Source organism: Myripristis murdjan, chromosome 16 (genome assembly GCF_902150065.1).
Source record: "Myripristis murdjan chromosome 16, fMyrMur1.1, whole genome shotgun sequence".
Taxonomy (NCBI): domain Eukaryota; kingdom Metazoa; phylum Chordata; class Actinopteri; order Holocentriformes; family Holocentridae; genus Myripristis; species Myripristis murdjan.
In genome coordinates, this window is record NC_043995.1 from 30,033,493 (window position 1) to 30,060,993 (window position 27,501).

At 41.6% G+C, this 27,501-nt stretch overlaps 1 protein-coding gene across 1 annotated transcript; it reads right to left on the reverse strand.

The window, feature by feature from the left end:
- Positions 1 to 178: 178 nt before the first annotated feature.
- On the reverse strand, positions 179 to 26,520 carry tmod4 (tropomodulin 4 (muscle)). Its single transcript, XM_030071775.1, has 10 exons — positions 26,280 to 26,520; positions 15,167 to 15,345; positions 14,222 to 14,378; positions 12,173 to 12,295; positions 5,650 to 5,742; positions 4,935 to 5,065; positions 4,242 to 4,349; positions 3,627 to 3,770; positions 2,663 to 2,807; positions 179 to 835 (listed from the first exon to the last, which is right to left on the reverse strand). Exons 2-10 carry the CDS (start codon positions 15,266 to 15,268, stop codon positions 813 to 815), a joined length of 1,026 nt encoding a protein of 341 aa, XP_029927635.1. The 5' UTR covers positions 15,269 to 15,345; positions 26,280 to 26,520; the 3' UTR covers positions 179 to 812.
- Between the last annotated feature and the right edge of the window lie 981 nt (positions 26,521 to 27,501).

Consider the following 27,501-nt stretch of genomic DNA (forward strand, 5'->3'; position numbering starts at 1 on the left):
ACTTTAGAATACTTTGCCCACTATCTTAAATCGTTGTGCTTTAACTTCGTAAAAGCAAGATGTTTGGTGAATATCACACTTTGGAATCAGACTGTAAATATCCGGCGTCCCTGAGTCCGACTGAGATTGATGCGGGCGGAGTGACTAATCTTTTGTTTTCACAGAGTCATCACTTCATAAATGCTGCGTTGTCAGCTTTCGCAAACCAACCGTTGTGACCAACCGGACCGTTGATGTTGAAATCCACCGAAGTCGAAATTGCTTCGGTGCGCAACTTTCAGCATCTCAGCGTTTTGCAGGATGTGTGTTTCTTGGAGGGGGCGTGGGGGTGGAGAAACAACAAACTTCAATGTGCCAAACGTTTCCAAAAAAAATACTTGGTTTTTCTTTTATTTAAAGTATTTACAGGTTTTTTTTGTCGTTCTATGCATAGCACCACATTGAAAATCTTGAAGCATGAATGAGCGAGGGGTTCACTCGTTCGGGAGGATGTTGGCATGGCGACACACTAGAAGCACAAAAAAGACACTTCACGTTTGGCTTGTGACCTATACATGCCTTTATGATGAATTCAGCAGTCTACAAAAAAAGCCGGCTGCCATCGACTGTTAATGAAATGAAATGATTAGACATGGACGTTACGCGGTTTCCACCATGCATGCGGACCAGCCTTGTGAGGGGGAGGACTGGTATGAAATTTGTTGGCGCTCCGTTGACAAAGCTAAACACCAGACCGTCAATGGCAGTCTTTTTGCAAATGGAAGCTCCGAGGCGGCTGAAGAAGAAACCTCCCGCTCGCTCCTGGGTCGCTTTCATCTCAATCTCTGCTGGCGAACTGCACACAGGGAAAGAAGAACAAGAGTGGATGATAAAATATTAACCACAAGCCGCTGCACGTTACTTCGACAAGAAACGATCAGTTCACAGACGGCGGAGTCGCACACAGCCGTGGAAACCTGACAGGACTGGACAGGTGTTTCGCATTTCCTCGTTTTACCTCTCAAGTGTGTTCTGTTCTTTGGGCTGTGTTTAGCCTTTGAAGCCACACTTTTGCACATTAGTCCAGTAATTTTAAGCCAAATAAGGGGTCAACGTCAAAGAAATTGCAACAGAAACAAACTCAGTTGATTTTGTATCCTCGACATGTTCTGAGTGAGGGAAAAAAGCCCCGAAGAATCCCACTGGGGGAAAGTTTAAAAAAAGACCAAAATACAGCCCATTCAAACGCCTATTAACTTTTTTTCTCATGTGAATAGGGTAAAAATTTTAACCTTCAGGTATCACCATGAAAATTGCTGAGTTGATTACTTACCTTAAGACAAATAAAAAATGTATTGCAAGTTTTTTTAAATTGTTTCGTAACATGAGCTAATTTGCATACATTTGCATAAACTCCACAGCTTTACTACAGAGTGCAGTAAAGTGGTCCTCTTATGATACTAGCATGAAAATTGGGATGAGCTGCCTCCATGGGTCACTTGACAAGTAACCACTTAGAAATTTCAAAATGGCAGCCATTTTTCAAGATTGCTACCACCTTAGTGGAGCAGACATGCTGCAATGATAATTGCTAAAGACTGGTTTTAAGTTCCTTCTTCCTTAATGTTCATTGGTAGCCTAAATGGGTTCCATTCAGACCTTAATGTTTAGTATTTGACTCTTATATGTCAACAGGACTGATTATGAGATTTTCACCTGGCTATACCCAAAGTTTATATCTGTTGTAGCATTTATGCAAATTAGTGTGTACATAATTCAAATATGCACCATTTGCTCATGTCAATAAACAATTTTAACAAACTTGCAATACATTTTTTATTTGTCTTAAGGTTAGTAATCAACTCAGCAATTTTCATGGTGATACCTAAAGGTTAAATTTTTTACCCTATTCACATGAAAAAAAAAGTTAATAGGCGTTTGGATGGGCTATATTTTGGTCTTTTTTGAAACTTTCCCCCAGTGGGATTCTTCGGGGCTTTTTTTTCCCTCACTCAGGACATGTTGAGTTTGTTTCTGTTGCAATTTGTTTGACCTTGAGTCATAAAATGACTGGACTACATTGGTAGCTACAAATGATCAACATCATCACCTTAATTTGTAAAGGGAAAGCTCTCTTTTTGCCCCCGATTACAGGAGCCAATTATTCCAAAGACAACGGCTTGAAAAATGTGAACTTTGTAAATTACTGAAGTGCAGCGACATCAGCAACATGTTGACTTTTACCAGTCCATCAGATTCCTGAGGCTGTACATGAATTGTATGCCAACTGGGACAAAAGAGGCTGAGATTTGAATGTTCATGAGTCCAGCTGTCTCTGGATGTAATGTGGACTTTGTATTTTGTGCTTAACTTTTAATTTGTCCCCTCCCCTGGGCAGAGAGGTATCCACACTTGACATCAGAATCTCATTTTGGCCGCGGGATGAATCTGCAGCATCTCAATTAGAAGAGATTGGTTGCTTTTCTGCGCTGCGGCCAAAAATTTTTTGATTCAGACTGATCTCGCCTCGCATGGCTTTAAATATTCATAAGTAGCCTTCCACTGTTCTGCATGCATATTTTAATGGGGTTTCTTGGCGTGAGACGAGGTTTTCTTTGATCCTCTCTCATAGCGTGGTTGGAGCTCGTGGTTTAAGCGTGCAGGCGTTTCCCTCGACACTCACGCATATCGTTGTTTCTGGTGATGGCCATGGCGGCTCGGGCTCGCGGGCCCTGCTGGGTGAAGTGGTAGCCGAACTTGAGGATGCTGGAGTTGTTCTCCAACATGCTGGCGATCTCCATCTCTACCGAGTCTCCCAGCTTCTGCCTCTGCAGCGGGGAAAGGAGGGCTGGTGAGCAGCTGGTTCACCTCAGACGCTATAATAACTTGCTTATTCCAAGGTTTAAGCATTTTGGATTTTGGCCTGATATGTACAGTTAAAGAGTTTGATCGCACAACTGACATAACAGCCATTTAAAAGCAAAGTGACACCTGCTCGCCCTAATGATTACTAATGATCTTCAGTTTCTAAAAATGGATGCAGTGTCCTTGAGTGAAACAGTTTAATTCATGTTAGGGTTAGGGCCAGATATTCATCATTTTGATGTTTTAGGGCCCATACAGAAAAAAAAAAAAATCTCACCAACTCTTTTTACTAATCTATTCTTTTGTTTATTAAACAAGTGTCGACCCTAATAACATTTTTTTTTTTGCCTTAATAAATTGAAGTGCTAATGGGTCATACAATCAGAACTGTCCATAAAAGTTTCAAAAGTCTAATATAAATTCCGTAAAAAAAAAAAAAAATCAATCAGAATTATTAAAATCATTCTTTTGTAACTGTGCAAAAATAAAAGCCTGAGAAATAATTTTAAAAACAGGTCAATATTCAAAAAACAAACAGGTCCAGATCCATGTAAGAGGTCTAGATCCAAAATCAGCGAAGCCCAACAACATTATTGTTATTGCCTATGATTTTTTTTTTTAAAAATGTGATACGCTATGTTTTTCCTTAGTCTAGATTATAATTAGGGTAAAAATTCAAAGTAAAAACTGCTTATTTTTGCCTCACAGTGTGTTGTAGCACTCTGTCAGTAACTGCGTTTGGATATACCACATATCCACTTTTCCAGCGTTATGAATCTGACCTGGTTGTCGATCTTGAGCTCCACCAGCGTGGCGTTGTTGGCCATGGCTTTGATGATGGCCATCATGCCCTCCGCAGTGATGAAGTTGGACTCGATGTTAAGACTCTGCAGACTGGTGTTCTCCTGCAGCATCTCAGCACACGCCTGGCAAAAAGCGAATGTTGGAGTTTTTTTATCAACCTGCACATTTTAAAACGTGAAATTCCTCCCTTTTGAAAAAGATCCAATCATCGCTGCTGTAATCAGGCTCACGTACCTTTATTAAACCCAACATAAGGCATTTGATTGATGCTTTTATTAAGGCATCTTGCTATATCACAGGTGCACACATTTTTTTCCCCTAATCCTGTCAACGCCACACTCAAGCATACAAATGATATAAACAGCACAGATGCAGAAAATCTGCCAACGTGCAGGACAAAATATCAGTGTGTGACATTTCGGGCTCTGAGAGCGCTTATCACCTGCAAATACCAAGTGAATTAATGACAGATTTGTTTTATTAATGATTTTTTTTTTGTCAGTCGTGCTGCAGAGGAAGTTTCACTATAGTCTTTTCTATGTGACAGCCTGGATTTGTTTTAGAGGCTCTGCTCGTATATCAGGTGCACTCACATAGGCCACAGGGTCGTTACTACGGGTGGCGGCGATGCTCAGAGACTCCACGTGAGAGTTTCCCTTCATCGCCTCGAAGATCTCTTTCAAAGTTGGGATGGGAATGTCCTGCAGCACAAACACAGAGAGAGAGGGAGGAAGTCACTCTCAGTCAACTGTGAGACACATAGGAGCGAAAATCTGAACGTTTTCATTGTTTCAGTGATTAAGTTCAACAACTTTGTTGCTGAATGAGGGTTTAATATCAGGATTTGGTTGGAGGGAAATCCTGCAGATTGCTGGAAAGCCACTGTAGTGGAGCTTGTTGACAGCACATAGTGAAGCGGTGTAGTTTCGAAAAGCAATTTGGAAATCAAAGGGAAAAAAGTCTGTGACGAGAAATCATAATCCCAGTTTGTCAGATACAACGAATGCACCAGGATTTGTGGTAATCTTACAAAGACTCAGAGCGTGCTGACTTGCAGAATGGGAATAACTGGACCTCCTGAGTGAAGCGACAGACTTTTTTTATCATGTTTTAGGATTAAAAAGTTTTCTTTCACACTCTTCGCTGGTTCCTTTGACGCAAAAGTCACTATTTAAATTTCTGAGGAGGTTAAGCAGTAGACTCTGGTCCTTTCCTCCTTCCCAGAAAACGCCACACAGCTCATCTAAACGTGAGCGCGTCTCTCTGCGGCGTCCCGCCCAGCTGACCTTGATGTTGTTGAGGTTGACTTCAGTCAAGCTGCTGTCGTTGTTGTGGATTCTCTCCAGGGTTTCCTCCACGTTGGTGGTGTTTGGCGGCTCGTCCGGGAAGACCTTGAATGGATCTGGTTTTACTACGCCTGAGCAAACACAAGGTCACGTTAAGAAACCGTACGGCCGACAGAATGCTAGGTGACAGATGGAGATTACTTAGAGAATGCAGTTGTGGTTAACAGCTAATAATCTAAAATATTAGGTAAAAAATTGCGAGGAAGATATTTTAATGGCTGTATTTTGCAGCCTTCCTCACAATGCATGTTTTTGGAAACTTTACCAGTAGAGACTTTTTTTTAATTTATTTCTGCATTGCTCATAAATGCACTAACTCCCAATAAGCACCTCTCCAAGACATTTGAAGCCAAGGCAGTGTCCCTATTTTATTATATACAATGTTAACTGTCCAATATATGAATCAATAATAACACTAACAATAAAAACAAAAACAAATAGGGTTAGATTTAAAGATATGTGTGATAATTAAGTGTTTTACTTTGATGGTGTTGATGGGAAAACTCATTTTGAACTGAAGCTCTCCTCTCTAATACTCGGCGTGTGTCTTAAACGTTTACTCCATGGAGGTTGACTCTGCTTTCTGAGCTTTATGAACATATTCTGATCTTTATGAACATATTCTGATCTTTATGAAGAGTGTGAGAGTACGTACTGTTGATGCCCTCTGTGTTGGCGATGGTGCCCGTGGTGCCCAAGGCATCGTAGTACTGCTTGTTGCTCATCAGCGTGTACATTCCCAGGATGGCTGCAAGCACGGGGAAATGATTACTATAAATACAAAGCTTGGAGGCGATTCAATCGAACACATTATCGCCGTGATATTTGAGCGTGACCGCGTGTCTCGCATTGTGTTTGTATCATGTTTGTCAGAATACACTGTGTTAATATCTGAGTTGTTTTTATATCCCCGCGCCGACGTCAGCAGCACAGATTCCTGCACACTGCTGCCCGGCACAGAAAATACTTCTGATTTGGACGTGATTCTGATATTTCAGTGTATTTCAGCGTGAATATTTCCATGCAGTTTGACCGGGCAGGTTTTCAGGTTTTTTTTTTTTTAACACTGGAAAACAAAGCAGAGGCCCAGCTGGGTATCCCCTCATGTTATGTTATGTATGTGTCCGCTCAGTGTGTCTGCCTGACCAGATAAGGCTATTGCTGCCCGAACTCCGCAGGAAACTGGCTCTCTGGCCTTAATCTCACAGCGTCCAGGCTGGAATGATAGCACACGTTTGTGCACATGTTGGCCCTTGGCTTTATTCTTGTTGATAATGAACCGGGATGAAAGACCACACAAGAATTATTGCTGGGTTACCGGGTCAGTCCAAACACTGTTTTGGAAAATGCACAATTCTTTCCACAGCCTGGAACCAGAGAATGAAAAAAAAAAAAAAAAAAACACAATATTGTGGTGTGAAATATAAGTCTACTCCATAGCAAATACATTGTGCAGTACATTTTTATGACTTGTATTACAAGTCAGGAAAACATTTGCCAGTGGGATGAGATAATCCCACTTTTCTCCAGTGCCGTTACACTCACTTCAGGGTTGTTCTTTCTGGGAACAAATATAAATATGTTGAAGCAAGGCGGAATAAGGCTGATCAGAAAATGACAATTGGTTCACGAATAGTCTGGAAACAAGTTGATTTGCATTGGAAACAAGTGGGATTATCTCATCCCACAAGCACTGGTTTAAGGGAAAACAAAATTTTAAGACAAAATATGAGATGAAATGACTCTAATCCTAACCCAGACAGATTTTTTTGCATTGCTTCGCAAGGAGTTGGTATATTTTTTTACGGGCTTTCAGTGCATTTTCATGTGCAGAACTGTCCCTCCAGCTGTGTGTTTGCATCGAGGCACGTAGGGACCAATACATACATGCTTTCATAGAGGACGCTGCACTCCCATGTGACTTCCTCCTTCAGGCAACACAATAATTAATTCCTATATGTGTGAGCTGGCTCAGCTGAGTCTGTGCGACATGATCACATGAAGCATGACGGCGCCCTAAAAATACACAGAACGCACTGGAAAAACATATTCCTCAGTACGAGTGGCTTCATCTTGGTTTGACTCTTAATATCACAGAATATTAAGGTTTAGGTTATTTTCCTCTGCTGTTTAAATTGTTCATATTTCTATTTTTTTATATTCCTTGTGTATAGTGTTTATATTGCTTACTGCTATTTATCATCTGTGTATACTGTATATTTCTTCTAAATTTGCACATTGACCTACATCTATGCACATTTTATACACCTATGCACATGGTTTTTTTGCACATTGTTTTTTGCACACTGTTGTACCTAGATCTCTAGTGTGTTGTACTTAGATCTTATTCTTTATTTTTTATTTATTTAATCTGTAATCTGTGGATACTGCTGAAAAACTGCAAATTTCCTTCGGGATGAATAAAGTATCTATCTATCTATCTATCTATCTATCTATCTATCTATCTATCTATCTATCTATCTAATTACTTTAACAAACGGGCTTCTATTCAAGTGGCACGGCTGCACCTCAGAGTGACTTTGTGGAGAATGCCTTAAAAATGTTTTCTAATGTGTTGAGCTGCATTGTTATTTAGTTATCTCACCCCACACACAGATTTTGCTCCTGTTTTTTTTTTTTTTTTTTAACACTAAAGTCACAATGAAGTGGCATTTTGAGCTGGCTTCCTTAATTTGATGCATTTCCTGTAGAAACAAATAGCACAGTGAGTGAGGCATCTTTAAAGGTTTAAACCAGTCAGTGACCAGTTTGAAGAAAAAGGCTGTTTTAATGGGGTCAAGGGTCAAGAGTTATTATAGTTTTGTGTTTTTCATTAGTTTTGTAGTTTTAGTTTTGCTTTCAATGCAGTTTAGTTTCACTTTATTATTTATTTATTTAGATTTTTGCTCTTTCTTATATGTAATATGATTAAGATGCAATAAAAGTGAATCTGAATCTGAATCTGAATCTTTAGTTTCCAGGGTACCTTTTAGTTTAGTTTTTATCGTTACAAAATGTTTAGTTTGACTCGAGTTTTTCTCAGTGTCAGTGTTATTTTGAGTACGTTTTTTTTTTTTTATTCTAACCTGGGTGGTGTTTGTCAGAACAGGTATTGACTTTATGAAGGCAGCTGACTCACAGTCATGTCAGTAGTCTCAATAAACAGCAGCACCAACACAAACTCCTGCTGCTTGTGCTCACACATCTGACCAAAATGACCAACAGCAACACTAAACACATTTCTGGTATAGTTTTAATTTATTTTAGTTTGTTTTGTTTTGTTTTGTTCGTTTCAGTTTGTTTTCTAGTTTTAATTTTCATTTCAGTTAACATTTCAGTTTTCATTTGACCTGTAATAACCTTTGCATGGATGTGGAGTGACTGTTGAAAAAAGTGACATTGTTTTTGGATTAACTTTTCGCTCATGCCTACTGGTTCAACAAGACAAACTGATTTCCAGCAGGTAGAACTAGAGTTTGATATTTAAAAAAAAAGACAAAGTTTAGTAAATTATCTGATAGTTTAATATTCTGGGATGGAAAGTCATGTCACTGTGACTTTAATAATTTTGTGTCAGAGTTAATGAGGTTGTAACGCTGACAGGTGTTGTTTCTGTTTATCACCAGGAGGGGGCAGAACAGCTGCTGCCTTTCTTGTTCTTGCTGCAGGCTTTGTCCACCAAACTGTGTCACACGGCAACTGCTGTGACAGCACGGCCCCCCACCCCCCCACCCACATCCCAACCCCCTGACCCGCTGCAGGGAACCATGGGAAGGGCCTTGTGAGGAGAGGGAGGCCGGGGAGACAGCTGCCTGCTCAGGGGGGCGTTACCGGGCATAAACACCCTCACGTCATCCAGCTCGGCCCTGAGAATAACCCCCGCGAGCTTTACAGAGCAAACTAGACTCCCAATAACTGAAACGACCGAAATAGCGGAGGTATTAATACCATGAATAAAAAGTGCCAATTAAGTCTCCGCAGTGACCCGCTACCCCACTCTGCTCTCTCTCTCCCGGGCCCCACGGAGCTGCCCAGCCAGGCTATTGTGGACTCATCCCCTCTTAGTCCGTTCGCCAAAAAGCCCAAACAAAAGACTGACAGAGGCTAACTGAGGTTTAATCCTCATCTGGACTCCCTCCAGGGTTAAAACGGTGGTCTCACTGTCAGCCTGATCCAGCCGGACACACAGGCTCCCCCGCTCTGCCTTTCCGGATGCCTGCCTGCTGGCTGGCTGGCTGGCTGGCTGGTTAGAGGAGGAGTGTGTCAGAGCGCTTTAAAACATAAAGAAAATACATCTCAATCTTCTAGGTAACTTTATTTAATTGATAGAGATTCTGTATAACAATGAATGCATGCACTAATGCACCAACTCGTGGCTTTTTTTTTGGTTGTCGGCCTTCTCATCAGCTCATTAAACAGTGCAGGACCTGTTGTAAGCCGCTTTAAAGGGAAGTATCTGCAGTTACAGTACACTGCAAGAAAATAAATTCTAACAGTGCACTTGTCCTTATCTTGTTTTTCTTAAAACGAGCGAGAAAATCTGCCACTAGGGTGAGAAAATCCCACAAAACTTTTTTTTTTTTTTTTTCTGGGAACAAGTATAAAAACTGTATGTTGAGGCAAAGCAGAATAAGGCAGATCAGCCCACGAATACAAAGACAATGACTCTTGATTGAAGAAACTTCTGGAAACAAGTCAAATGACACTGGAAACGAGTGGGATAATCGATATTTTTCACTTGGTTGAGTACAAACAAGATTTTGACATTGAATAAGAGACTAAATGGCTTGTCAGGGTATTTTTTTGTTGAACTGCTGATGAACTAAAAAATGTAAGGGTTTTTCTGCTGTTGCACTTAGTGTATGATATTCATGTGTTTAATGACATTATGGTGCTGTTCTTCAGTTTCGGGGTAGCCACTGTGATCTCCAGCACACTCAACTCAACAGTTTTTCCACATTTGATTCGAATTCAGTGCGAAGCCTCAAGAAGCGCGGCCACACATGAAGAACCCAGCGGCCTATCTGTGAAAACAGTGACCTTCCTGTTGTTTGGCGTGAACAGATACAGTATCTTCGCCCACCAGCTGACTCTCTGCCCCTCTGCCCTCCCAGCCCCATTCCCCTGTTCACTCCACCCTTCCTCTAGTGGACGGTGGCCAGTCTTATTTATTTTTGTGTTGCTGAGTGCGGGGAATCGGACCCCACCCCTGCCCCTGCTCCACATCGCATGTCTCACCATGTCTGGTAGCAGTGGGTGGTCGGTGTTCAGAGAAACAATGTGAGCAAACAGCAGCGAGACAAACTAGGTCTGCATGATAGCACTATGTGGGTCAGCGCCACTGTGATGAAACACTGCGCTACGGTATGCCATAATGAGTTAATGAGCACCTGCTGGCCGCACTGGGGCCCAGCAGCGACCAGCGGGAGCCGCCATCGTGACGGTGAAACCCGGTCTGCATCACACTGATACCAGCGGCCTTGTTAACCACGCCGAGCCGCTAATGTCCACTCAGGGAGGGTGAGTCGCTGGTCAGTCCAGATCCAGGACTGAGACGCAGGATTAAAAATCAAGCCAAATATTCAGATGGGGTTTTTTTTTTTTCTAACCTCTGTTCATTCAGAAAGAGAAAGTGTTTGTCATTCTCACCGCTCGCCCAGGTTTTCACAGCCGGGCGAGCGGTCCAAACTACAAGCAGCCAATCACAAGCCCTCCTCTGCACTGCTTCATACTGCCATTACAGCAACAATGAACCAACTCTGTGGCTATTTAGTGTCTCAGCTTGTCATAAGGAGTTATTAACATCAGGATAATGGCTCCAAAGAGTACAGACAGACTACTCGACCCCAGTACTTGAGTAAGAGTAAAAATACTACTTGTCAAAATTTACTCCGTTACAAGTAAAAGTAGCTCAGTCGACATGTTACTCGAGTAAGAGTAAAAAAGTACTTGCTTTTAAAGGTACTTAAGTATCCAAGAGTACATGCTTTCAAATTTACTTGAAGTAAACTTTCTTCTCCTGCTGCCGCCATTGTCACTGTCTTGTTTTGACTTGTTGTGAGTCAAAAGAGCGTGGTTACTTTGGCGTTATCCTTATATGGATAGGGGATGACGTATTTCCACTTTTATGTAGATCCCAGTGGAGAACGTGTACTGTGATAGGTTTCCTTCTTTGACAAACACAGCTTGTGTCCAATAGTATTTTAGAAAAAAAACAACAACAACAAAAAAAAAAACACAGCCGACCTTAAAGTAACGAGTACTTTTCAACCTTCCTAGAAATTTACTCGAGTAAGAGTAAAAATATTTGTCTTGGAAATGTATTTGAGTAAGAGTAATAAGTAGCAAAGAAATCTAATACTCAAGTAAAGTACAAATCCTCAGAGTCTGTATTTAAGTACAGTACTCAAGTAAATTTACTCCGCTACTGTCCACCACTGGTCACACCACAATGCAAGACCAAAACTTAACTGGTTATACCATTATTAATACCAATAATAACAAGAGCACTAATTCCCCCATTCCCTCTGCTAATACTTTTTCTTTTACTCCCCCCACTACTTTGATTATCACGGCTATTGATGGAAGAATGGGCTGCGGAAATTTATAAGAATGAGTGATTTGTATTTGGAGTATTACTGTGGTTAATAAATGGGTATTAATGAGCAAGACAGGCTCAGCTTTTTCTGCAAACACGATGAAATTCAGAATCAATCTCACTTTGTTTTGCACTGTTCTCTGTGTCAGTGTTTGGAGAGAGGATTTATCTGTTAAGATTGAAACAACTTAAATTAAATAGACAATTCTGAAACAGATATTTATTAGATTTGTGAAAACTTTAGGATAAAGCTTGGTCCTTTAGAAAATATAGGTTGTATAGACAGGATTATGTCTTGTTTAAATGTATATGTATATGCTATGGTTATATCTGTTCTGGACTATATTCGCTGTTTGTGTTTAAAATGATGTGTCTTGTAATTCCATGTGCGAAGGGCCATCATGATGGAATGAAAAGAAAAAAACTTGAATTTACTATTTTTCTCATTCATTTATTCATTCCCCACTGCTGTTGCGACACCATCCCAGCTGCACATAATGTTTACGATTCACTTCTCCAGCTCATATTCTTACAAATAAAGGCTCAAAACGAGTGTTACGTGTGTGTGTGTGTGTCTAACCTGCGATATCACACATCTCGGCGTCGGTGGCGTTCTTCAGAGCCTCCTCCAGCTCCGGCTCCAGGGTGATCTGCTCGTGCTGAGGGATCTGACGCAAGGGATTCTTGGGCACAAAGGCCTTTCCTACATACAGAGAGACAGAGAGAGAGAGAGAGAGAGAGAGAGGAAATGGGGGTCAGGAAAGGGGGAAGATGATGGAGGGGAGTGAACGGATAGCTAGATGGATATACGGATCGAGATGGACGGTTGCAAGAGGGGGGGATGAGATGAGGTGGAGTGAGAGGAGAGTCAGGATGGAGAGAAATTGATGGAGTGAGATGGAGGGGAGCGCAAGATGGAGATTACAGAAAGTGGGAGCAAAACGGCCGAGAAATGGATAAGAGAGGAAAAGAGGGAGAAAATGGGAAGAAATAGGAAGAGATGATACAGCCTCTTGTGCCTGTGGAAAACCCACTTTGCTCTGTCAAGCCACTGACTCCATTTCTGATCCGATGCATGTTTATTTAACATATAATCTGACACTCGGTTATGTACATACATGTTTTTAAAACTCATTTTCCCAGAGTCTTTCCTGTTGTCACGTTTGGCAAAGAACAGAAGCAACTTAATGGGCTTTTTTTCAGTCTGTGTTGTCTGCTTGTCTCTCTGTTTTGCTAAAAGCTCTGTTCGGATCATGTTTCCCAAAACACCAGTAAGCTGCGGCTTATCATGGATTTGTGGACCAACTCTAATAAACCCATTTTTTCCACTGTAGCCTATATTGTGCTTTCTCATCTTGTTTTTTTTTTTTTTTTTTTTTTGTCTTTACTCATTCATTCTCAGTGCTGTTGCGGTGAATCCCCCCCTCAAACTAATAAAAAAGAGACAGATTGTAGGTCTGCCTGCCGCCATATTGGCTTGCATTTATTCAATTTGTTGCACAGCAGACAAAGTTTCTTCACCGAGTCGCGTCCCGCTGCAGGCCCGGCCATGTCTGCCCTCAGGAATGTTATGGAAATGGAAATGACACCAAAACCCAGTGAGCTGCAGAAACCCCCCACACACCTGGACATTAAAGCTGTGCAGTCGTGCATTGCAGAGCAGTTCTGCACAGTGTAGCCTGGAGCCACTCACACCACGGCTGAGTATATCTGACCAACCACAGGTTTTTATTTGGGTAAATAGGGTGAATCTGCAGAGTCTCGATTAATTGGGCGGGACACATTTCTGTGTTTTTGATTTAAAAAACAACAACAAAAAAATCTTTAAATCTTAAAATCTTGCTTTTCTTAACCCTCCTATTATGTTTAGGGTCAATTTGACCCCAGCCAGTGTTTAACGTCTCTAAATAAATGATTAACATCATTTTTTTTGCTTCATATTTAATGAGTGTTCCTAATGTAATGGGCACTACCGGGTAAAGATGAAATTGACATGATGATATGTTTTCAATGTCCTGTACACACTTTGTAATGCATTGGTTATAAATAACAAAAATCATTACTTAGAAATAATATAAAGCCATTAAAACATCAAAAAATAATATTTCTTTCCAATTTTAGATCAATCAGTGAGATTTTATGGTGATTTGAATATTTTTCCATTTTCGCATAATAGGAATACTGGATGTATAAGTGGCGGTGGGAGGGAGTTATATTTTATTCAAAGGGCTATTTAGGTCGTCAACAAAGAAACATAAAGTTCTTGACACATAAACTTTGATAACAATTTTAGTTATAATAATTTTGTTTAAACTGCAGGGGTCAAATTGACCCCACACATAAAAGATGTTCAAAAATGTGAACATAACAGGAGGGTTAAACTAAGTGGAAAAATCTGCCAGCAGGTTGAGATAATCCCACTTGTTTCCAATGCAGCTTCGCTTGTCTCAGGAAAATGACACTTCATTTAAGTCAAGCAGCACTGGAAAAGACGTGGGATTATCTCCTCCCAGTGGCAGAGTTTTTTTTTTTTTTTCACTTGTTTGAGGAAAAACAATATTTGAAGCCTGATTATGACGCTACATGACATGTTGAATATGTTTTTGCTGTGTGTTTTGTGGAGCTGCACCTTTCTTCTCCCCGGTGAAGGGCACCAGGTCCTCCCTGTCCGGGTGCTCCATCGCCTGCTTCTCCAGATGCTCCATCAGGGCGTCACGGTCAAACGGCCCCGTCGGGCTCTTCTTGGTCTGGTCGCGCTGCCGAAAGCCAGCTGGCAGCATGGCATTCTGGGAGAACATGAGATCAAAGGTCATGTGGATGCACTGGCAGGAAGACTAGAAGCAGTGAGACTTGAATCAGCCTGGTTTTTGGACTTGCTGAGAGAGAATCTGGGACAGAGGAGTTTGTTAAAAATTTGTGAAGCTTTTACAAACTGAATTCTCAATATTTTAGACGTACACATGTTTTCTTTCCCAATAGATACAGATAATTGCTAGTGCGTGCAAATGAGTTGAGTCTGCCCATTGTGATTCAGCTCATCCATTAAAGCTGTTTCTACTCCCAGAAAATGGTTGCATAATAGGGCTATTCAATTCAATACTATTAGCCAAAATTTAGATCCACTAAATATGATATGCAATATGCAATATGCAATAATACGAGCATGATTCTTATGCTGCAATGTGGAAAAAACAGACAAAGAATCACTTCAACATGATTTATTCTGAAAAATATGATGTGCATTGATGTGGTTCTGCAGTGGGAACGAGACTTTTCTCAACTCTGTTTGTGTATTTATGCATCGTATTACATTTTGCAATGGTGTGAAATGCAGAATTGTATTAGTTAATACAATAAATAAGAACTGGCCAAATGTTCTACCAACTTTGGACCTGGACAAAGAAAGTGCATGTGAAAGTCTTAGCGTATCAAAAACTATTAAGTCGAAGGCAAATGGACTTGTTGTTCATCTTGAAGGCGTTTCACCTTCACCGAGGAGTGAAACGTCTTCAAGACCAGTCCAGTCGCCTCTGACTCGCCTCCTCTTGCTACAAAATCAAGCGCTCCCTGGTACCTCGGGGTCCATCTCCTGCAGCTCATACTCCAGCTGGTCCAGCTCCTCCGGGCTCAGGCCCTTGAGGATGGCGTCCTCGTCGATGTCCCTGGGGTCTGACATGGCTCCTGAGGCTGCGGCTCACATACACACACACTCACTCATACACACCGCTACACACACACGTGGGCGAGCGGGCACTGTATGTGTGGAGAAAAGGAAAGAGAGAAAGAGAGATTTTATTGGAATGGTATGACAGAAACAATAAAGTTTGTATCAGAACAGATGGGCAGGTATTTCTGTGTTCATGACATTCTGATGATAAACTTTCTAATGCACTTTGTTTCATTATAAAATATTTATTGATAAACCTGATTGGTCAGAGCAATTTTCAAATTGTTTTCAGGTAATATGATTTTGGAATACTTATAGCCTTATTCAACTGAATCAGTTTATAGAACAGGGATACCCCTAATTTTTCATGGCAAGAATTCCCAAATAAACATAGGTGGGGTTCGCCGACCCTCACAGGGTAATTTAGAGGGCTCCAGGGGGTCCCCGGCCCCCACTTTGGGAACCAGTGTCCTTGCCAACCAGCGTCATGATCTTCATTGAGCTTAACGGCTCACCTATTGAAAGCGATACAATGAAGTGGCGATAATAATAGATGCATTTCCAATAATAAATTCACAATACTGAGGAGAGCAGCATCCACATAAACATGCTGCTCTGATCTCCAGGTCACACGCTGCGCCGTTACATAAGCTCCGTTTTCACCTTAAAACGGAAGAGAGGGGCGAACAGCCACCCACTGACGCCCTGCGGCTTCAAAGGTGACGGGGAGGAGAGGTAAAGCGAGGCAGAGGACTCAAGAAAGTGAAAGAGAGAGGGAGAGAGAGAGTGTGTGTTCAAGTTCTTTGTAACTCTAAACTCTTAGCTCACCACACAGAGACTAAGAATAGCAGAGCAGAGAGAGGAGAGGGGTGGAAAGTGCAATCCCTTATTTATCATTGACGGACATCCACACACAGTGCGTGGACCCACCCGAAACTTGACTGCACCCACTGATGAAGACACACACACACACACACACAGAGAAAAAAAAACAACAACCAGCTTTTCTGATCTACCAAAACACCACTGGGTTCAAACCACCCAGCAGAAGCGCACTGCACTTGTGTTTTACAAAACCCGGGCACCCAAACTAGGAAATACCACAGCGATAGCATACACATATACCTCAGGGCGAAGCGGCTGACTCAGTGTGTGAGTAATGCTGCCGCTGCTGCTGAGGTCACATATTTTCATCTCTCAGTCCAACTTCCATCCCAACTTGGCCGGTTTAGACGATCACCATACACACTTTCAGTTCAGGACAATTCACTTGCATGATGTCAACAATCACAAAGAGGATGGAGGTTCCACTTTTAGACATCAGGTAACTCCCTGCATCGGCGGGAGAGTCTGTTCTCGCTCTGGGATTAATTAAAGGAACATTACGCAGTCTATTACCTTCATCGACCTCTATCAGGGATGAGCAGAGGTTGCAAAAAACATGGATCGAACTCGTCTCCCTACCCGTCAGTCCTCTCTGGCTACAGTCACTAACGTCTGACAGCCTTAACCTCCTCAGACTCCCTGAAGGAGTTTCATCAGTTTGCTATCACACATGCGTGCTGTGCAGCGGAGCTTTGATCAGCTCCACAGAACTTTTTATATTCCAGTAGGTACCCCGGGTTTCCCTAAGACACCAAAGCGTGAGCTGCTGCATTACAGGGTAATGTGTATAAAATGATGCACAACACATCAAGATCTTTTTCTGTGTGAATAGTCCAGTAATTTTAGGCCAAAATTGGGGTCAACCTAGGACAAACTGCAAGAGAAGCAAACTCAACTGATTGGAATAAATGCCAAAACAGATATTTAAACAGTGAATTAAAAGGTTACTATACATATAGTAACCCTTTAATTCACTGTTATATAGTAACCTTTTAATTCAAGGTTTAGGCTGTCAGACGTTAGTGACTGTAGCCAGAGAGGACTGACGGGTTGGGAGACGAGTTCGATCCATGTTTTTTGCAACCTCTGCTCATCCCTGATAGAGGTTGATGAAGGTAATAGTTACTATATATATAGTAACCTTTTAATTCACTGTTTAAATATCTGTTCTGACATTTATTCCTTATATTCCTTATTAGCGCATATCAAATCAGATAATGTGTGATATGCATGTGTAAACAGAATAATTCAAAGAACTTGTAATTGACTTTTTTTCTTGTCTTTGTGTGTGTAATCAACTTGTGAATTTTTATAGTGATATCTGAAAGTAAAATTTTGATCTCCATTCACCTGTGTGTTAAAAACAGTGTTTTTTGGTATTATATGGTCATATAGAGGTGATTTTCAAAACTTTCCACCAATGGGATTTCTTGGGACTTTTTTTTCCCTCACTCAGGACAAACTGAGGATACAAAGTTTGCTTCTCTTGCAATTTGTCCTCGGTTTTTTCATAAAATGACTGGACTAGAAGTAACGATGCAGCCCTAAAACAGCAGCATCTGGTGTGATGGAGCTGCAGTGAAGCACTGAAGAGCAGATACAGAATATATTTGTGACATTGGTGGACAATGCGGAGAAAAATGTCATTTTTTATGCTTTTATTTGCCAGTTGAGTCTTAAGTCTGTATTTCAGTCAACCATCTATTTTCTATAGTGCTTCTTTAAAAGGCCAAATACAGAAATGTGGAAATGTTGGTCATTGTGAGGCTCTTTTCTTAGCTTTATTTCAGGTCTACTGCAGTGATGTTATAGTGTTTTTGATATGGTTTTGCTTTCTCTATTGTGTCCGACGTGGCTTGCGTTAGGGCTGTAAAACTCTTTCAGTGTAACATCGCAGGTGTCGATGAGGTCAAAGTCAAACAATAAAATCACCTTTTCAGCCGGTGAGTTAGAGCAGAGCTCCAACAGAAACATCCAGAGGAAACATACGAGGCGTGCCAAATGTTGTAACAATAAAAGCGGTTTGGCATGCGATTTGGGCTGGAGAGGGAGGCTTTTCAGCGTTTGCAGCTCATCATATCATGCCAGTGTTCTGTTACTGAGCAGTGCGCATACAAATCTTACTGACTGCCCCTTTAACGGCTGGTAATCTACGACCGAATCAACACAACACAGGGTTTGTTTGTGCAGCGCGGTGTGTGTTCCTGCGGAAGCCGTGCGGAGGAGCAGTTACCACGGAAATGACAGCGGGACCACAACCCTTCTCCACCTTGTTGGTCCAAGAAGCCATTCTAATCTATTCTGTTCTATTTGACTCTACTCTGTGTGCCACATGCCGGTTTGCTCAAGTGACACACAAAACAAAGGGTCACAACCTTGCTCCTGTCAGGGTACCACCTGTGTGGTTTGCATCATCGATCAGGTTACACCATAAAACATTATTAGAGGCGGACACACACACACACACACACACATGCACGCTCCGACGGGAACACATTCCTTGTGACTGTGTGGAAGCGAATGAGATGCGAGGCATGCCATCAAGTTGGGAACGACCATATGATCGCAGTAAATTTGAATAGAAATAGTGTAGTCTTCCTCGTAATGGAAAACACACACACACACACACACACACACACACACACACGCATATGTATGAGTGTACTTTTGTATTTTTGTCACTACGGATGTCAATCTTGGTGTCAATTAAAACAGCATGAGAGGGAAATGCTGTAAAAACGACACTGACAGGAAGTGAGTCTCAGCTAGAGACATATTTACACATGTGGAAATTCTATTCTATTCTATTCTATTCTATTCTATTCTATTCTCCTGTGTGAATACAGACCTGCAGCGTGTTTGGCCGGAGAAAGGACAAACCTTAGAGAGCTAGCACTGCAGCCAGGAATCTCAAGCTGCAACCTGCGACTTCTCAGAGTAATAAATAAGTTTTATTCATGTGGATTGTAGATCAGGTTACACAAACCCAGCCGGCAGGGTTTCCATGGTTACAGGCGAGCTGCGTTCACCGCTGTCGAAATCTTTGGCCAGGTAGGACGGAGGCTGATTGGCCGAGCGCCCCCCCCCCGGCTGGTTAGCACAGCCAAACCGGAGCAGCTTTGAAAATAGTTTTTGTCCAAGGTGACTGACTGACGGCTGACGTTACTGTCAGCATGTCACAGCATTTACAACAGAGGAGTTATATTATTGTACTGCCAAATATCACTACAGAAGTTCAGAGGATAAATAACTTCTGTGACTGTGGTCAGAACATGGTTTCAAATGTTTTTTGATCATAAACATGGAGATGAAGCTGGGAAATTGGGGGAATCCAAGATGCCGTTAAAATACAAAGTGTGGGAAAGTCCTTGGTGGGAAACTGAATGAGAAACACTTTCACTTTCCTCAGAATAATCCGTTAATCCGCTCCCCTGGACAAGACACTTAAAGGTCTCATTCACTTTTCATGATATGGTTTTCAACCATCTTCCAGCTCTGGAAAAGAATAACGTTGTTCAAGATGTTCAGCAAATAAAATTAGATTTCTTTTAGTTCAAAAAAGGAACTGAATTAGTTTAATAGAACTAATTGAAGAGTAAGTCCTGGACTCTGATTGGCTGAAAACAACAGATCCTCTAATTCAAATGAAGTAAGGGAGCCAATCAGGATCAAGTTTAGTAGTGACACATTTGCTGAAGTTAATCTAAACCTGTCGATAAAAGGAAAGAAAAAATCTAGCGGTGTTTTCATCACAATTGTGAGAATATAAGAACATTTTATTTCCCGCCATAGGTCCCCTTTAACTCCCACCTGCTCCAATGCAATTCAGCAGTAGACTGACTGTTTTTAAATATGACCATGCTAAATAAAAAAAAAAGATCATGCATGTTTAGCATGCCCCTTCCTTGGATAAATAAAGGTTAAAATGGTGCTGATGCCTGAGCTCCACTGGCAGCTCCTCGGCGACGCCGTGCCGCTCTAATGTGTAAAGCCAGTGACACAAACACGGGATCACACGGCGGCCTGTCCAGGAAGATGGAGGAGATTAAAACGACCGGGGGGGGAGAAGGAGGCTGCGTCTCCGGGGAGCGGCGCGAGGATAAATCCACCTAAATTCACTTTACACAGCGTTTTTAGCCCAGAAAGAGAGTTCAGCCCCCATTTCAAGCGGATATAAATCTCCACTCTGCGCATAACCTCCTTATCATAAAACTGGAAAAGGACAAATTCCTTATGAGGATTAACGAATCACATTCTCAATTTATGTATTAGCAGAAACCGATTCGTGTTTTAACGGCCCTGATTTATTCTTTACTCTCTTGTAAAGCCTCCGTGTTCACATAACTCACATCAGGCTGACACTGAGGGCCCGCCGAGCATTATGGGAAGCTTTATGTGCATATCAGATGTAGTTTATCACTTCGAGTTAACCAGTTTTTTAAAATCTGCTCGCAAAAATTAAAGCATTAATACATGTCTTTTGTGTGCCACATAAATGCAGAAGGTTATGAGGATCAGTTGTGAAATATTTCCTTGACTTCTGATATTAATGTCAGTTAATTATGATTATTATGTCTTATTGAGCATTTTCACGTCACTCTTGCAGTGAAATTGTTACTTTGCATTATATATATATATATATATGTTTACTCACATGTGGCCGTAAATTGAAGCTGAACTAGTCAAGAAAAATGTCTGAGTCATGTTACAGGCAAATATGACTGACTTGTTTTATATTTGACTCACTAAAGTGGACAGTTTTGGTTTCCCTTGTTAGTTTAAATGCAATTTCAAAGGTTTTTTTTTCACCCTGATGAGAATAAAATTCAGGGGAAACAGTCAATGTTAAAGATGAAGTAAAAAACTACGACTTTCAGCACATAATGTAAAACACACACGGTGCAGAGACTGGATGTTTCCCAGGTCACTTTGCTTCTCCCACCTGTCTCTCTCTCTCTCTCTCTGCCTGTCTCTCTCTCTCTCTTTCTCTGTGCACCTGATGAAAAGACCTCAGAGAAGACGTGGAGGCGGCCCAACGAGGCTCTGCCGAGTCCGCCTGCCGCCAAGCCTTTGAGCCGTGGTTATTGTGCGTATAAATGCGTGGCTGTTTTATGACACTTTGCGTAAGAGCATAAGCTCAGACAACTGTGTGTCGGTGGCCTGTCAATTACAGGCAAACGAACGGCCACGGTATACATAGCAGTCGTATAAATACAAGTTTGGAAAGGGATTAGGCCGCAGTGTGGTGACATTAGCCGATGACAGCACGTTTCCTGCTCGGCTAACGTATAGAGAGGCCACAAAGCCAGACTATAGATAGACGCTTCACTTTATCATGGAGGAATAACAAGCTACAGAGGAAAAAGATTTTAAAAAATATGGATATTAAAGCAATTTAGACAAACAGAAGAGATGAGGCACAAATTTAGATACTGACAAGTGATATTTCTAACTAAACATACAGGATGAAATTCCCAGAGGAACAACTACGTGCAAAAATGTAAATGTCTGTGAGACCAAATGTCGTGTTTTCATTTGTTGTGACATTTAATTTGGCGCGTGCCGTGTTCCAGGAAACCTCAGCCTGGACGCCGGTGAATGTGCATCTGTCCCCCGGAGCTCCCGCTGGGGGTTCAACACGAACAAAAACAAAGTGGGGCGGCGCGCTGGCCGTCACCTGCCGCCGCCAGCTGGCTGCTCACTTTCCTTTTGCCGTGAAATTTCAGAAATGTCCTGCACCTGGAGCTGCTCTCTCGGTGGGACTCCCAGGGGACAGATTGTGTTTTCAGCCCTGAGAGAAGCCTGGTTTCATTCATGTTAGTCTTTAAAAAACATATCTTGGCTTTTATTGACGATGGCTGCTGGGTATTGTCTATAAAGCACTTGATTTTATCCCCATCAATCAAAAGAAAAAATCTGCATTGAGTCATATTATATCTATTCCCGTTTTGACCAACCAATGCAAAAAACAATCTCCTTCTTACTGTAACGAGTCATTTAGTCCCATATTCAGTCTTAAAATCTTATTTTTCTGAAAAAACATGTAAAATCTGACAGAGGAATGAGATAATCCTCCACTTGTTTCCAGTGCAGTTACACTAGTGTCAGGATTTTTTCTGGGAACAAACAGAAATCTGTTGAAACAAGGCAGATCAGCCCCAGGATCAAGAAGATGACACTTGATTCAAGAAAATTCTGGACAAAAAGTCGATTTGCACTGAAAACAAGTGGGATTCTCTCATCCCCCTTGCAGACTTTTCACATTAATTGAAGAAAAACAGGATTTGGACACTGAATAAGACACTGACATGTTAAAAAGCATATTTTTTGCAAACTGCATGAGACTCAAAGTGGAAATTGTCCTTGTAGTATGGAGAACAACAGGACACAACAACAGAAATAAACATCACCAGGCAGCTTGATCATTATTGGGGCAGATGCTTCAATCCAGACAAAACTCAACAGCGCGTAAAATGACGGAAATGTGTTCAAAACAGCTGAGAGTGAGGTTCAGTGTGAGTTTCCATGTTAACTTGCAGGAAGTCGGATAAGACACAGGTACAAAAACGATACCTGAAACCTGAAAGAAGTTACACATTATGATAAATATGAACCATCATCCTAAAAACGGATATGAACACACATCACAGCATGAATCCAGGCTGAGGAACACTTTTGTAAAAGGGCGATACACACCCAGTTTACTTTCTGAATCTGATTTAAAGGTCAAGCCTGCATCAAAAAAAAAAAAAAAAAAAAAAAAAACTGCAGCAAGACCTCAGCTCATTCACACCGATATGATGAGTTTGACCACGTGACGTGCAACCGGGCGCTGTAATCAGCAATTAGAAGTCACAAGATGAAAATGACAAGCGGTGATCAGTGCAGTTAGTCAGACTGAGTCGGTGCACAGTGTCTGCAGCAGGAGCTCAGCCCTGAACCTCACATCCCCCACCACCTGTTGAATTCCTGTCAACAGGTGCACTCAGAATGCATGCAGAGCCCGATCCTCACAGTGTTTCACGTTTTCTGCACTCCCTCTTTTTCAGCCCTGCTGTCTTTCACTGCATTAATGTCAGGGAGACGTTGTCATTTCTTGGTTTTGCAGCAGACACGAGTGTCGGGCTGCAAAAAAAGGAAAAGTATTTGAACCTATAGATGATAGATAGGTAGTAGCTGCTGGCTGCACACTTAAATTCCTCCTGAGTCAAATGTTTCTCCACACAATCCACAGACACCGATACTTTTTGTGGGTGTTTCAGGTCCAGATGACACTTTGGCCCATGCATTCTGCATCTTTTGCCCCCCTCACGGACTGTTTACCTGCATAACACCTGCACTACACCAAACTCTCTTCACTCAACCTATAGATTATCTATTATCTATCTATCTATCTATCTATCTATTATCACTAGCCACTGTGTTTCTAATTGTAACTGTTTTAATTGAAGTCCAGGCGCATTTCTAATTTTACATAAGCCAGTTTTATAACTTTATTTATTAACGTGTATTATGTGTATTTCCCTTTCTTCTGTTTATTATGTGTATTTCCTGTCATTATAATGTATGAGGTATATCCTATTTGTTGCTGATGTATTTTAAAGTGTATCTCGGCGGCATTGTAAAAGAGGGAAACCTCAACTGTCTTCCGAGAATAAATAAAGGTTTCAATCAATCAATCAGTCAATAGATAGAAAATGCAACGTCAAACGGATGTCAGCTTGGACCTCAGCTGTGTGTTTGCCACGGCTCACCGGATGTGAGTTTGTGTAATTTCATATATGCGCTTTGTTCCCATCCACTATCAAATGTCAATACAAAACTTTACATTCTGTCTCTGGAGAAAACTCGTGGGATGCAAACGGAGCTCCAGGCGAACAGCAGTGACAACTTATTGTGTGTTTATAGGGCACAGACCCTGACAGGGGGTTGGATTTCATGTTAACAAAGGCTATATATATCCTGACATGTAATTAAATGACATAGCGCCCATTGTTTTCAATGAGGGCAGAAGATAAAGTTTGAAGTAACTGCTCTTTGCACAGTAACTGCTCTTTGCTTTCACAGGTTGCGGAGGAGCTTTTAAAGGAGCAGCCCAAAGTGACCGGGTGATTTCTCGCCATGCGCAGGTCGCCGTGTCCACGTCTTACCGCCCAAGTGTAAAATTCCAAACCAGCCCCCAGCTTAATTTTAGCTTCACAAGTCAGCTACTTCCAGCCGTGTAAATCTTCCCTGGCTTGGGTTGCGCCTTCATCCTGCACTGAAGCGCCATTTTGAGGCCTGAGAACAACGTGTCTGACAATACTGGACAGGTTTCCCGACCGAGGGGAAGTTTATCAAAGACATGCACGGCTGATGATATTTAGAAGATTTTGCATGGCTTTTTTTTTTTTTTTTACGCTGCACAACATCGACACAGCACTGCAAAAACTCAAAATCTTACCAAGATTATTTGCCTTATTTCAAGTCAAAAATGTCTTATTTCTAGTCAAAATATCTCATTACACTTAAAATAAGACATGATCACCTCAGAAGTAACTTGTTTTTAGACAGTTGTCTCTTGTTTCAAGTGAAAATTTGCTTGAAACAAGTGAAAATTTGCTTGTTTCATTGGCAAAATTTGTTTCTTGTTTCTAGCTAATTTTCACTTATTTCAAGTGAATTTTCACTTTTTCCACTGGCAAATTTTGCCAATGAAACAAGCAAATTTTCACTTGTTTCAATTGAATTTTTACTTGAAACAATTGAAAATTGTCTAAAAACAATTTGCTTCTGAGGTGATCATGTCTTATTTTAAGTGTAATGAGATATTTTGACTAGTAATAAGACATTTTTGACTTGAAATAAGACAAATAATCTTGGTAAGATTTTGCGTTTTTGCAGTGAGATACTTGAAAATGAGCACACGGCAAAACTTTCCATCTGAACAAGTGTGTCAATCTATAATTAAGCGTTAAAATAGTTGTTTTTCTTCAAACTAGGTAAAAATCGGAGATATCCTCTCTTGTTTTGAGTGCTAATAAACCTATTTCCTAAGTTTTCCTGAAACAAGTGTTATTTCCTCGATCCTAGTGGGCTAATCTGTCTTATTCTGCCTTGTTTCCGCATATTTACACTTGCTCCAAGAAAAAAAAAATCCTGTGAAAGTGCACTGGAAATTTTTGGAGGTTGGAGTTTTGGAGGTTTTTCACTTGTTTGAACAAAAAAAAAAAAAACCCACAGGATTTTAAGGCTCAGTATCAGCAGTATCAGACTAAATGACTTGCTAAGATGGAGATTTTTTGCAGTGCAACAAGTGGCGATGTTTCCCAACGCACGCAGATTATTTACAGCCGGTAAATCTCAAATGAAAGTGACATCCGATCCTCATGAAAATGTCCTCCCTTGCTGTTGATTTTCAGCTGAATGTGCCTGGAAGCTACAGCGAGAGAGAGGCTCCTCACCACAAAATACAGCTTGATCCAGTGACACGGCTACACAAATGTCAGTCATTCCAGTATCTTAACTCAGCGAGATGTGCAGTAAAGTGAGAAAGAGCATGTGGTGGTGCTGCTGGGGGGGGGGGTATCCCTGCCTGCTTTCCCCCCCGACACATCTCAAAATCCCCTGTGACGAGTTAACTGCAGCGATGGACGGCTCTTAGGTGGCTTAACCCTCCACATACCAGCCAAACAGCTCCATTTGACAGAGTTCAGGTTATTCTCTGCAGGATCTGCCTCCACCAACGTTAATCTGAGAGCTTTTTCATGCCACAGCCAAGAGACGCCAAACTCCTGCATGCAAAATCCCCACAGCTGCCAGTGGGACCAGCATCAGACATCACGACTGGAGTCAGTTTGCACCAAAAACAAACAACCAAAAAAAAAAAAAAAAAACAAAAGCAGCCAGGTTATTTTCTGTACAATAATCCACCCTCGCCCCTCGCTCATCCCACCGCTCTGTCCCGTCTCAGACACTCAGACCCCACAGGCTGGCACTCTGCTCGGGGAGCGGTGCCCCCCAAAACAGGCGACCCACAGGAAGAGATTAGACAATAGGTCAGCCCCCCCATGCAGGCAGGATACCCCAAACTGAGAGAGAGAGAGAGGGAGAGAGAGAGAGAGAGAGAGAGAGAGGGAAGCGGCCTCTCACCTACCTTCACAGAGGCGCAGTGCTGGAGCCCCTCGGCAAGGCAGAGCCTGCAGTTGGAGGCAGAGAAAGTTGTTTCTCTTTTTTCTCTCCCCCTCCTCTCACCGGTTTGCTCTCTCTCTCTCTCTCCTCCTCTCCTCTCCTCTCTCTCTCTCTACCTCGCTCTACCTCTCCCTCTCTCTGGTGTGCCAGGCTGGAGGGGCTGCTATGCTGAGACAGGCATATTGGCGGCACTTTGAGAAGTCAGCAATTTATTATTTTGGCTTGGCCGGAGGGAGAGAGCGAGCGAGCAAGAGAGAGAGAGAGAGAGAGAGAGAGAGAGAGAGAGAGAGAGAGAGAGAGAGAGAGGTAGAGAGACCCTGAGAGAGAGAGAGAGAGAGAGGGGCATGAACTCAAATGTTCATCAGTCACTCAGTTAAAGGCCAGTCAAGTCAGATGTGGGCAGGACTGACATCTAGTGGTGAGAGCCGGAAAAACAACTTCACTTTTTTTTTTTTTTTTTTTTACCCTAATTTCCATTATTTCCAGCTGCAGACTGTGTTTTTATGATTTTACATTTTTTTTTTTACATTCTTTACATTTCATTTGTTTGGCTCTTATTCCCTTTTGTTTTGTTTTGTTTTGTTGTTTTGTTTTATTGTAGCTCGTAAAATTATATTTAACTATTTCTTTAACTTTAAAAACCATGGTTTTGAAAAGCACCCTACAACTGAAGTTTATTATCATTATTATATCATTTTTCATCGTCTGGTGATCGGAGGGTTCCTGGTTCGATCACCGGCTCCTCTAGGCAGTGTTGAAGTGTCCTTGAGCAAGGCACTGAACCTCCAACCTTCATTGTGTGTGAATGTGAGGCAAACACTGTGAAGCGCCTTGACTGATCAGTGGACAGGAAAAGAAATGCAACCTGTTTACATTTCAGCCCGCTGAAACTTTTACACCACAACAAAAAAACAAACAAACAAACAAACAAACAAACAAACAAACAAACAAACAAACAAACAAAACTACAAGCTGTCACACCACAGAGGAGGATCAGGGCCACACTAGATACTCCAAATTCTGAGAATAAAGTCAGAATTGTGAGATTAAACTTTATTCTCAGAATCATGACTTAATTTCTGAGAATGTTTTTTTTTTTTTTTTTTGCAATTTTAATTTCAAAATTCTGACTTCCTTTTTCTCAGAATGAGATGCTGGGGAGATTATAGATCGATATCATTCTCAGA

Coding starts and splice junctions, on each gene's coding strand:
- tmod4 (XM_030071775.1), bottom strand. CDS start 15,268: ATGTCAGACCCCAGGGACATCGACGAGGACGCCATCCTCAAGGGCCTG. Junction 12,296..14,221: donor CTTCACCGGGGAGAAGAAAG/GTGCAGCTCCAC, acceptor CTCTGTATGTAG/GAAAGGCCTTTGTGCCCAAG. Junction 5,066..5,649: donor CAACACAGAGGGCATCAACA/GTACGTACTCTC, acceptor GTGTTTGCTCAG/GCGTAGTAAAACCAGATCCA.